Raw genomic sequence first — 12,847 nt, forward strand, 5'->3', positions numbered from 1 at the left:
TGTTTGTTCTTTAATTCTTCTAGGTATTTGTTAAACATTTCTTGTATCTTCTCAATCTTTGCCTCCATTCTTTTTCTGAGGTCCTGGATCATCTTCACTATCATTATTCTGAATTCTTTTTCTGGAAGGTTGCCTATCTCCACTTCATTTAGTTGTTTTTCTGGGGTTTTATCTTGTTCTTTCATCTGGTACATAGCCCTCTGCCTTTTCATCTTGTCTATCTTCCTGTGAATGTGGTTTTTGTTCCACAGGCTGTTGGTAGATGATACACATGTCTCAGGGGTAGAATGGCACCATTTTGGCTGACTGCTCCAGGAGCTCTAATCTGGCAAGATCCTGCTTGCGGCTGCTGCTGCTGCTGGTTTTCCTTCCTTCCTAACGCCTCCCTTCCTTTTTCAGAGAGTATCTTATTGAGTATCTTCTAGAAGCTAATGAAGCAGGTTTTTTGAGTGCAACATAAAAGAGAGACATTCTAAAGGTGGGCTCAATAGGCAAAAGGGCAAGAGAGCTGGTAGAAATGCCAAGTAGAACAGCATCTAAATAGAAGACACCTGTGTAGAGTCTAGAGGACATCTATGAAACCAGAGCTTCTGTTACAACATCATCAGTTAAAACACTGGAGAAGAATGAGGAAGAGCAGTCCCACACTACCTGGTTAAGGTGGACATTCCATCAACTGGAGATGCTGAAAGAAGAACTTACAAAGGTTTAAAGAAATAAACAGTGTGGTTTACATAGAGCACCCATTAAGTTTTCTAACCTGCGGGACTATATTATATATTATGATTTGGGAGCTTAATAAGGGAGGTTCCATTTCTAACCTCTGAGAAAACTAAATGAATATAAGTATTTAATCTACATGTGAATTGTCCCTAAGGAACCACGTGAAGCCATTTAACAAGAAGAGCTATTTCAAGTGGAAGAAATCCTCATCAGCATATTCTGATAACCAGAGTATCACGTGACCTCAGTGCCTACTTCACAACTAGAACCCCTCTGCTTTAGAAGGAACCATCAACTGCAGGGGTAGGGCTCTCCTGTGGAACTCTGGGTTTTTTTGTTTTTTTCTCTTTTTGGTGGGTTTTTTTTTTTGGCTGTATGGTGCAGCATGTGGGACCTTAGTTCCCCAACCAGGGACCGAACCAGCACCCCTTGCATTGGGAGCATGGAGTCTTAACCACTGGACTGCTAGGCAAGTCCGTCTCCTATGGAACTTTGAAAGACGGTACTCTACTAGGAAGAGGGGAGGCATGTTTGTACCAAGGCTAAAATGGTGACAAGCACTCATGCTGCTTAATCCTTTCCAAGAGTCAAGTGTCCTACAGGCACTGTATATCTCCTGGAAAGCAGGAACTCCTTGGGGAACACCGATATTTACTCAACTACCTAAGAGTCACCTTGCCAATCTCAGCCTGACCCTCATTCCCACTCACTCCGGAACTGGTGAGGACTTGTACCATATACCCCAGTCTCCCTAAACTCATATACTTGTACCATATACCCCAGTCTCCCTAAACTCTGCCAAGTACCAACAACCTGGAGCCAAAGTTTCCCTGTGAACCCAATATAGCAGTGTCCAATGGCAAAGATCATAAAACTACTTTTTGTTAATTTATAACTATAATTTATAGCTAATTTATAACTTTCACTGAAACTTAGATAAGTCATTAATTATCTCTGGTCTTCAGATTCCCCACCCATAAAGTGCAGCTAATACTTCCCTTATAATTTATAGGAAATTATTTATATGAAAAAGCCCAGTACAATGCCTGACATAAAGTAGGCATTAGATAACATGTTGTTTTTATCTAAGAAGCAAAAGTCTGTAGAAAGAAGATAAAATAAAATGTTTGGGCTTGAAAATAACTCTGCCAAGAATCAAATACTTAGTGGTACTCAACCAAGGGAGTAGAAATGTGTGTGGTGGGAGAGGAGGGGTGGCTCTAAAGATGAACATGGTATTTAGTGAGAGGGCCAAGGGTCTTATAAATATGCCCCACATAAAGAGGAACTGTCCACACAATATGCCAATAGCACACTCCTGTTGAGAGACTGAAAGAGTACAACCAATCTAAAATGAGGGAAGAAGACCCACTTTGTAAATTATTAAATATAGCAAAAATTCCTTTTAGGAAGAGAAATGAGCTCAAACAACATAAGTATTATTATAAAAATAAGGAGAATGGATTCTTTCTAGAAAAGACCCTTAAAGACTAAAGAAGAGACCACCCAACCAAAACCAAAACCAAACAAACAAACAAAACAAGCTTTGTTGTTAAAACAGAAAGATGAGGGACTTCCCTGGCAGTCCAGTGGTTAAGACATCGCCTTCCAATGCAGGGGATGCAGGTTCAATCCCTGATCAGCGAGCTAAGATCCCACATGCCTCTCGGCCAAAAAACCAAGACATAAAACAGAAGCAATATTGTAACAAATTCAATAAAGACTTAAAAAAAAAAAGGTCCACATCAAAAAAAAACCTTTAAAAAAAAAACACAGAAAGATAAGGCATAGAGAAGTTACCTAACTTGTTCAAGTTTGCGCCCAGGCAATGTAGTCCTACATTCCAAACGCCTACCACTACACTATACTCAATGCACTAGCAAGCTAAGAGTGAGCAGAAAAACTGAAAGAGCCATTCATGCCAAGGTTAACATAGCAGCTTATTTTTTTCACATGTTCACAGGTGTGGTTTTATGTATATTTCACTTTCTGCCAGTCATTTAACAGTTCTGCTATCATGACATGTTTTATAATCAATATTAAACTGAATTCAATGGAATACGGTAGCTTGTAAACGGAATTAAATTCTTTATTAGAGTAGATGAAGGGTTTGCAAACTATATTCCACACAGCCCTGGAGGTCACCTCAGACAGAAAGCAGGGAAACACAGGTCAAGGAGGCTCCCAATTCAACAAAGCCACTTTCAGTTTTATCTTTTCTCTTTTTTGGAGGAGGCATTCACATATACTTTTATCAAGAAAAGGGTTCCACTGATTAAGAAAAATGCTTGAAAACCATGGAATCAGATGAATTATTAAGATCCCTTGTAGGTATCAGATTTCAAAGTCCTGTAAAACAACTCACAGACTATATAACCAAGAAAAGTTTTGAAGTTTTTACTGCCTTCAGAGCTAGTATATTTATACTCTACCTACTTATAGAATTTGAGAGGGTTGTTACAAGTATAAATTTTAATGTCACATATAGTGATAATTATTTTTAATTTAACACTAAAACACACACGCACAAAGTAAGAGTAGAGCTCTCAAGCATGGGAGAACACTATGAAGCAATATCTTCGCATCAAATAAATATTTTTAAAGTCATGTATGTTGTCTTCCTCCTCCTTCAAAAACACTGACATGCATTTAAAAATTTGAGTAGCCACTCTCCACTCTGCACTTGGCTCAGCTTTTTCAAGAGTTACAAAGATAAATGAGACATGTATCACCTTAAGTTTTAAAAGCAATATCAGACATTCATCAAATTAACTGGGCAGAAAGAGGTAAAGTGCCAAAGAGAGGCAAAGGAGAGGGAAAGAGATTATGAAACGGAGCTCAGCAATGGGAGAAACTATTTCCAACTTTGCAAGTAAGAAGATTCTCAGGAGAGGTGGCCTGAGAAGAGGGGGGAAATAATCTCTCTGCATTCTGATAGATGATTGTTACATGATGTTGATTCTTTATTCATCAAATAGTTCACTGTCTAGTAGGAGAAAAGGATAAGTAAACAAACACCTAAAACACAATGTGTTAACTATAATAACAAGCGTGTGCATAATATAAGTGAAAAGGGAAGTAGGTATTTCCTTGGGGTAGAGGGGAGAGTAAGAAGGGGGGAGGAGGGAAGGAAGAAACGTGACTTCACCAGGGTGCTGAGGATGAGCAAGGGTTTGTTGTAAAGAAAAAGGTATTTCAGGCAATGGGAACAACATGAGCAAGGGCATGAAGAAGTGAAATCATGTGGTGTCTTTGGGGACTGGCTATGGGGAGTAAAGAGGTGACTAAGGATGAAAGTGAAAATGAGGCCAGACCAGATCATGAGGAGCTTTAAGCCCTGTGCCAAGGAGTTTGGCTCCATTACAGGAGGCACAAAGGTTTTCAGCAAAGAATGATGTTACAAAGGATGACACTAACATTATAATTTTTTCAGTCAGAGAAATACTTCAAGTTTCCACTGGCTGCAAAAACATATATGAGAAAATTAATTCCAGGACTCCTTGAAATAACTCCAAAGGTCCCACTGGCCATGAGTCCAGTTAAGAGCTCCCTGAGGACAGGAACTCTTTTTATTTATTTTTCTCTGGATCTCTAGGACATAGGATATAGAGAAACGAATAGGAATTGGTCTGTGATTAAGGATGATAAGACAGAACAAAAGATGACTCAAGCTTCTGGCCTGATCATCTCAGTGGGATGACAATTACAAGAATATAAGTTTTGTCTACGAGATACTAAAATTCAAAACTACAGAATATCCAGGGGTTCTGTCCACAAGCACTTAAATACAGGTTTGAAACTCCAAAGAGTCTGCACCACAGATATAACTTCGAGTACCACCATGTATGCCGTACTGGGGACAGATGAAGCCAGTTGGGTGGATGAGGTTCATGCTTTGTTCACAGAGCATGAACAGGGCCCAGCTCACAATCTAGGACAGGCATACCTTGGAGATACAGCTGGTTCGGTTCCAGATCAATGCAATACAGTGAATACTGCCATAATGCGAATCACACGAATTTTTTGGTTTCCCAGTGCATTCCGTTTACTGTGCACTGTAGTCTACTAAGTGTGCAATAGCATTATGTCTAAGAAAATGATGTACATATCTTAATTAAAAAATCCTTTATTGGCAAAAACTGCTAACCATCATCTGAGCCTTTAGCAAGTTGTAATCTTTTTTGCTGGTGGAGGGTCTTGCCTCCTTGTTGATGGCTACAGACTGATCAGCTTGGGAGTTGCTGAAGGCTGGGGCAGCTTAAAGTAAGAGAACAATGAAGTTTGCTGCACTGACTGACTCTTCTCTGTAGCACGCAATGCTGTTTGATAGCATTTTGCCCACAGTAGAACTTCTTTCAAAATTGGGAGTCAGTCCTTTCAAACCCTGCCATTGCTTTATCAACTAAGTTTATGTAATATTCTAAGTCCTTTGTTGTTATTTCAACAATCTTCACAGCATCTTCACCAGGAGTAGACACCATCTCAAGGAGCCACTTTCTTTGTTCATGGTAAAAAGTAAGTCCTCATCGGTTAAAGTTTTATCCTGAGATTGCAGCCATTCAGTCACATCTTCAGGCTCCGCTTCTAGTTCTCTCGCTACATCCACCACATCTGCAGTTACTTCCTCCACTGAAGTCTCGAACCCCTCCAAAGTCATCCACGAGGGTTGCAGTCAGCTTCTTCCAAACTCCTCTTAATGCTGATATTTTGACCTCCTCCCATGAATCACAAATGTTCTTAATGGCATCTAGAATGGTGAATCCTTTCCAGAAGGACTTACTTTGCCCAGATGCATCAGAGGATTCACTATAGCCTCACAAAATGTATTTCTTAAAGAACAAGACTTGAAAGTAGAAATGACTCTTTGATCTATGGCTACAGAATGGATGTGTTGGCAGACATGAAAATCTTGTTGCATATCTCCATCAGAGCTCTTGGGTGACCAGGAGCACCATCGATGAGTAGTAACATTTTGAAAGGAATCTTTTTTTCTGAGCAGTAAGTCTCAACAGTGGGCTTGAAATGGTCAGTGAACCATGTTGCAAACAGATGTACAGTCATCCAGGCTTTGTTGTTTCATTTACAGAGCACAGGCAGAGCAGATTGAGCATAATTTTTAAGGGCCCTAGAGTTTTCAGAATGGTAAATGATCACTGGCTTCAACGTAAAGCCACCAGCTGCATTAGACCCTAACAAGAAAGCCTGTCCTTTGAAGCCAGGCACTGACTTCTCCTCCTTAGCTGTGAAAGTCCTAGATGGCATCTTCTCCCAATATAAGGCTGTCTTGTCTACATTGAAAATCTCTTGTTTAGTGTAGCCCACCTTCATGAATCATCTTAGCTGGATCTTCTGGATAACTTGCTGCAGCTTCTACATCAGCACTTGCTCCTCCACCTTGCACTTTTATGTTATGGAGAGGGCTTCTTTCCTTAAACTGCAAGAACCAACCTCTGCTAGCTTTAAACTTTTCTTCTGCAGCTTCTTCACCTCTCTCAGCCTTCACAGAGTTGGGGAGAGTCAGGGCCTTGCTCTGGATTAGGCTTTGGCTTAAGAGAATGTTGTGGCTGATTTGATCTTCTATCCAGACCACTCAAACTTTCTCCATATCAGCAATAAGGCTATTTCACTTTTCTTATGATTCGTGTGTTCACTGGAGTAGCACTTTTCATTTTCTTGAAGAACTTTTCCTTTGCTTTCACAACTTAGCTGTTTGGTACAAGCGACCTAGCTTCTGGCCTATCTTGGTTTTTTGTTTTGTTTTGTTTTTTTGCGGTACGCGGGCCTCTCACTGTTGTGGCCTCTCCCGTCGCAGAGCACAGGCTCCGAAAGCACAGGCTCAGCGGCCATGGCTCAACGGGCTTAGCCGCTCTGTGGCGTGTGGGATCTTCCCGGACCGGGGCATGAACCCGTGTCCCCTGCATCGGCAGGCGGACTCTCAACCACTGCGCCACCAGGGAAGCCCATATCTTGTTTTTTGACATGCCTTCCTCACTAAGCTTAATCATTTCTAGTTTTTAAAGTGAGAGATCTGTGACTCTTCCTTTCACTTGAACACTTAGAGGCCACTGTAGAGTTATCAACCGACCTAATTTCAATATTGTTGTGTCTCGGGGAATAGGGAGGTCCAAGGAGAGGAAACGAGATGGAGGAATGGCTAATTGGTGGAATGGTTAGAACACACACATTTACCAATTAAGTTCACAGTCTTATGCGGGCACAGTTTGTGGCATCCCAAAACAATTGCAATAGAAACATCATAGATTGCTGATCACAGATCACCATAACAAATAAAATAATAATGAAAAAGTCTGAAATATTGTGAGAATTACCAAAATGTGACACAGAGACACAAAGTGAGCAAATGCTGTTGGAAAAACGGTGCCAGCAGACTTGCTCAACGAAAGGTTGTCACGAATCTTCAATTTGTAAAAAAAAAAAAAAATTATCTTAAAGCACAATAAAGCGAACGTCAATAAATCAAGGTATGGGGCTTCCCTGGTGGCGCAGTGGTTGAGTCTGCCTGCCGATGCAGGAGACACGGGTTCGTGCCCCGGTCCAGGAAGATCCCACATGCCGCGGAGCAGCTGGGCCCATGAGCCATGGCTGCTGAGCCTGCGCGTCCGGAGCCTGTGCTCCACAACGGGAGAGGCCACAACAGTGAGAGGCCCGCGTACCGCAAAAAAGAAAAAAAACAGAAAAAAACATTTAGAGTTTGGTGCCAAATGATAGAGGGTCAGTTAGTATGAAGACTGGAAAGTGGCTACTGGATTTGGAAACTGGGTAGTTGCTGATAAACATCACTGGAGAGGGTAAAGGACTGACTGGTTTGAAAAATAAAAGTAAATTGGAAGAAGAGACAATGAGTGTAAATCACTCTGTCCAAAAAGTATGGCAGTAAAAAGGAGTGAGAGGTACTAGCATCTTGACAGGTCATCAGGTGGAGAGAAGTATGCACATTTTGTGCATTATCTTTTTTTATACAACTTTTGTCTAGAGACTGTGAGAACAAGGACTGCCTTCAGTATTCTTACAGCACCTACTAGATTATATAATAAAAATAGCAGCACTACTAAATCACTGTTTAGAATGCAATATATATCTCATTACACTTCAGTAAATTTTAACTAAATTCCTAGTATAAAAAGGAGACCGCTAGACTGAACCAATTAGTCATTAAATTCCAGTCATTTACCTGCATGGGGTCGCTGTTTAAAAGGGACCACACCCTGCTACATAATTTGACAGGCTCCGTGAACAACACTGGGGATGCTGTAAGATGTTACCTTAATTCCTTCACCCTGGGCTGCACAGGGACATACTCACCTCCATAGTAGAGTCCTGTAGCAGTGCACATCCGCCACTGTCCCTGATACATTCCTGCTCTGCTGGGGCTGCACATCTGGACGCTGACATCTGCAATCTCTTGGGGCTCTAGCGATCTCACCATCACCATGTTCACATGTCCAAACTGGTCTCCCCCGACATATTTAAGACAAACCCCTGGAGGCCAGGCCTCTGCCCCTGAGTTCAAGCAAAAGAAAAAAATGTTAGGCAATCAATGGTCCTATGCTGACTGCAGTTCATTATAAAACTGTAGAAGAGGTCTCTTTGTCTCTCACATATATGTAAACCTATCCACATATCTTTGAGCTATGTAACACCTCACTGGTCAGAAAGAATCAGAGTCAGCAACCTCTGACCAGCAGTCTATCCCTAAGAGAAAGCACACACAGCAAAAGCAAGGCAGTTCCTCAAGAAAATGTGTTTTGGGTGACCCAGGGAAGGTCACACATCACACTGAATCTGTAGAACCTAAGAATGATGTCGGAAAAGAGCCATGGAAATGAAGCTCAGGCCCACATCTTTGGAAGACTGCTTTCTCTACTAAGAACACGTGCCCATTTGCACTTGACCTTTTAAACTGACATTCAAAGTAAAAATATGTCTGACTGTCGCCAGTTTTTCCATCGAGGAAAGAGGATGAAACTTTCCACTGAGGAAAGAGGAATAGTTTCTGTATTATTTTCATCTTAGAACTGCTTTTTCCCTGATGTATGACTTTTCTTCTGGAGTCTGTAACAATGAAAAGATCGAGGGTCAAAAGACTGCAAATAAGACAAAGGAGTCAAGTGAAAGTTTCGTTTTCAGGTTCAAACAGTAGTGGGGAAAATATGAACAGTGGGCCCTGATAACAGTACAATGACCCGTTGTCTCAGGGGTGATGACACCAGCAAGAGGTGCTTGTAGAAAGAACAGGAATGGCAAGACAGAGAAATGGCTTTGGCAGGAATGTCTTTCCCTCCTTTGGAAGTGGCAACAGTCTTATTTGGTTCCCACTCCTGTACACCTATTTTCATGTAAACTAACTCAAATGAGAAATCAATGTATTGACTTCTGACCAGTCATAGGTAGCCACACAGTGACTAGATGTGATCTCTCCTGTGAAGTCTCTCCAACAGACTCCTTTTTACTATATACAGAAACCTCTATATATCTTTTTGTTGAGATACATACATTCATTATAAAAGCAAATCACCATGAAAAGCTGAACATGGAAGGACTTTCAGCATACTTGAAACTCATCTCCTAACAGCACTCTAGGATTCCTCAGTACCTTGTTCGTGAAGTGCCAGGCCGGTTTTGATATATTTGATGGTTTACTACTGAAAAAGAGAACTGGAGAGAAAAGCAACCAACGCTCTACTGCTGAGCTCTCAGCCCCATAATGAATGGCACCTGCTCTTGGATTTTAGGGGTAGCAGATGGAGGAGTGGTCGCTATGTCTGTCAGACCCTCTTTAAAAAAAATCCTGCCAGCAAAGTGCCCTCTTAAGTTAACACTGTAAAGGGCAACTGCTGCTGTTGAAAAGGTTGTGGATGATACACTGGCAATACATGAAAATTCTTTTTTTTTTCATTTCTGGGGCCTATGGCCCGGCAAAAGCATATTTGTCTTAGTCAAGAATAGTAGCAGTTGACGTGAAGTACCTTGGAAAATGTCAGTCTCTTTAAAGACCAAGATCCAAGAGGAAAATTAAACCATTATAGGGCTGAATTCACAATTATTCTTTAAAAGACACACATACACATGCACACACACACATAGACACACACATCTATAACAAGACAATGTTTATATGAAAATCCAAGAATGTGTCTGTTTTTGAACTTTAAAGAAAAAAAGGGAAACCAAGACTGTCTGGATGTGGAAAATACGTGGCTGTCCTAGGCAGACAAGCACAAGCAGCTGAGACAGTTGGATCTCTCATCTGTGCAAAAGAGGGAGTACTGCTGTATTCCCAGGATACTGAGTTAGTTGGTAAAATGTTAAATGATTAACAATTATGAGGCTACGGTCCTGATCTTTTTAGTACGTCAGACCCTATTGATGTGGTACTTGGAGAGCCTCTTGAAAAAACTGGAAGAGTTATACACCATCAACTCTAACGTGTTAATCTGCTACAAAATGAAGAACCAATCATCTGCCTTCTGAGAGTTACCAACAGTTTATTATGACATATAGTTCTTACAGCCCCCAACTGTCAGGTCAGGTAGTTCTGAAAAGGTCACTGATACTGACTCTTGATACAGAAGGCAGGGAAATACTGATGAGCTACTTGGCCTACCAGGCTAAGCATACCGGAAAAATCTGTATTTGAGAAGTATAACACAATAGCACTTCAAATTAAGTCTGTTACAACTGGCTTAATGAGGGGGGTGGGTATATATAAGAAGAAAAGAAAGACTAATCTGTGTTTTATGACTTTCCAAGTTAAGTATCGCAAGCACACATAGGACTAAGGCTGTGATTCTCCAGTTATCATGTAATATAATTTTATTAAAAAACATAAAAAGTCAAAACAAAACAAGAAACCTGTCATGTGGCAATTCTAAGATGATAGAGAGCATGGCAAAAAGAAATAAAAGTCCATCAGTTCCATAAAGTCTGAGACTTACTAAGGTATAAGTGATTATAGAAATAGTTTGGAGACAACAAGGAACATCCAAAGAGCAAGACAGAAGACAAACCTCAGTGAAGACCCCCTCCCTCTTTTTAACCCCTGTAGCTTTAGAGACTGCATTTCAAATTAAGCTATATGCAAACAGGGACCTTCACTGATCTTGTTGCCATTTTCTTCCTGTACCTGATAAAGTGACTGGAACATAAAAAACTTAACTATTGTAAGGAGTCAAAAGAAAAATGGGGGCTTCCCTGGTGGCGCAATGGTTGAGAGTCCGCCTGCTGATGCAGGGCACACGGGTTCATGCCCCGGTCCGGGAAGATCCCACATGCCGCAGGGCGGCTGGGCCCACGAGCCATGGCCGCTGAGCCTGTGCGTCCGGAGCCTGTGCTCCGCAACAGGAGAGGCCACAACAGTGAGTGGCCTGCGTACCACAAAAAAAAAAAAAAAAAAAAGGAGGGAACAGTTGTTCTTTCTCAAGTTTCTTTTTTTCCCTCAACTGTTGTTTCATATTCACTTCTATGTAATTTAGAAAATAAAGATGACTCTGAAGTCACTCTCTCATATAACAATCATAACTACTTCATTAAAGTCAGAGAAACACCAGAGTTATAATATGCTTAGTTTAACACTCACCACAGCTGGACAGCAGAGCATGGCTGTAACAACTGAGAAGCTGTAAGTGTTGGTAAAGAGAATTGTCTCCTTTCATCTTCAGAGGGACAGTTTCAAATTTTCATTTTAAACTCCAACTGTAAAGTTTCCTGGTCATGTTTCCCAAACTTCTAAAACTTACACAGTACCAAAAGTTTGGATCCTGGGATTCTGCATCTATGTCATTAAATGTCTCACTTCAGTTTCTCTATGACCTGAATATAAGGACTTAAACAATATTAGGTGTTGAATTTTAAACAATGTGTAACATTTATCTTCTTTGGGGAAGGTGCTGGGACAGCTATATGCAGTTCCTATCAATCTCATCTGTTGTAAATTTGAATTCCTGGTATGCCTGAAACATGACAGTGGAGAAGCACCATGAAAAATTATTTATGAAACTCTTTCAGTGAGCACTAATCTCTTAGGGAAGGTTATGAATGACAGCAAGAGAGCCTGAGGAGAAACAGCTAAGCCCTGCCCTACTTCTTTTTTTTTTTTTTTGGCCACGCCATGCGGCATGCAGGATCTTAGTTCCCCGACCAGGGATTGATCCCGTGCCCCCTGCATTAGGAGCGCAGAGCCTTAACCACTGGACTGCCAGGAAAGTCCCGGCCTACCCTACTTCTGTGTGTTACCACTCTATTTCCAGAAAGAACCCAGGCCAGATTAGGATGACGCCAAAGAACCAGTGCCTGTGCATGCTTTCCTTATCTCTCTCTCTAATAACATACCTGTCACTTAATTATGTGAGGCCAGTTTCTTCTTAATCAAATGGAAAGCATTTAGTTTACAGACACAAAACTATTTTACAACTGATGGAACGATTTCCAGAAGAATAAAAAACCTACCTGTTCCAAGTACCTCGAAAGGTAAAATCTCTAGCAAATGTTGCCCAGTTTTTCAAGAGGTGTACGGGAACAAAAATGTCCTTTTACAGGAAGAAAGGCTGCAGACCCAGAGACTGTTTTAAACTGGAGTTACTATGCAAAAGCAGGAGGAAAAAGAGCTAGTCCCACCAAAACAAATTTTCTCCAAGTCAAGGTGAAAGGCAGGCTCTTTGGGGTTCTGATTTGACATTCTCGCCATTTTATATCAAACCCTTACAATCTCCCACTAACCCAAGGAACTGTCTAGTGAGTAAATAGATATTTCAAGAGGCTTTCTGAAATATAAAATGGTTATTTTGCAGCAAGATGGTATTTAAAACATTTCAACAGTACTCTAACAACTTTCAATATTTAAAAATACTATAAAGAACCCATGGAAAGCCAGACCATTTCCAGTGTTTTCACCATTAAGTAAACAAGGTCTTGGATTAATTCTTTTAAATAAACAAAACTTTTAATAAGCTATACTTTCTAAACAAACGTTACTCATTTCAAAAATTCATGGCTAGGTTTCAAAAGCATTTTTGACCAGTAACACAGATTTTAGTAATTCAGATAAGAAATATGATGAATAAAAGCTGACCTAAAAATAAAAAAAAATTTAAAAAAAGCTGACCTA

At 40.7% G+C, this 12,847-nt stretch overlaps 1 protein-coding gene across 2 annotated transcripts in view; it reads right to left on the reverse strand.

Annotated features, from left to right (window-relative positions):
- Positions 1–12,847, reverse strand: part of ILRUN (inflammation and lipid regulator with UBA-like and NBR1-like domains) — a 113,217-nt gene that overhangs the window by 59,875 nt on the left and 40,495 nt on the right. For both annotated transcript variants that reach the window (XM_007106292.4, XM_007106293.4), the window contains exon 3: positions 8,047–8,244. In XM_007106292.4, coding sequence (XP_007106354.1) covers positions 8,047–8,244 — 198 coding nt within the window. The remainder of the gene's footprint in view (positions 1–8,046; positions 8,245–12,847) is intronic.

The sequence above is a fragment of the Physeter macrocephalus genome, chromosome 18 (genome assembly GCF_002837175.3).
Source record: "Physeter macrocephalus isolate SW-GA chromosome 18, ASM283717v5, whole genome shotgun sequence".
NCBI classification, from domain to species: Eukaryota; Metazoa; Chordata; class Mammalia; order Artiodactyla; family Physeteridae; genus Physeter; species Physeter macrocephalus.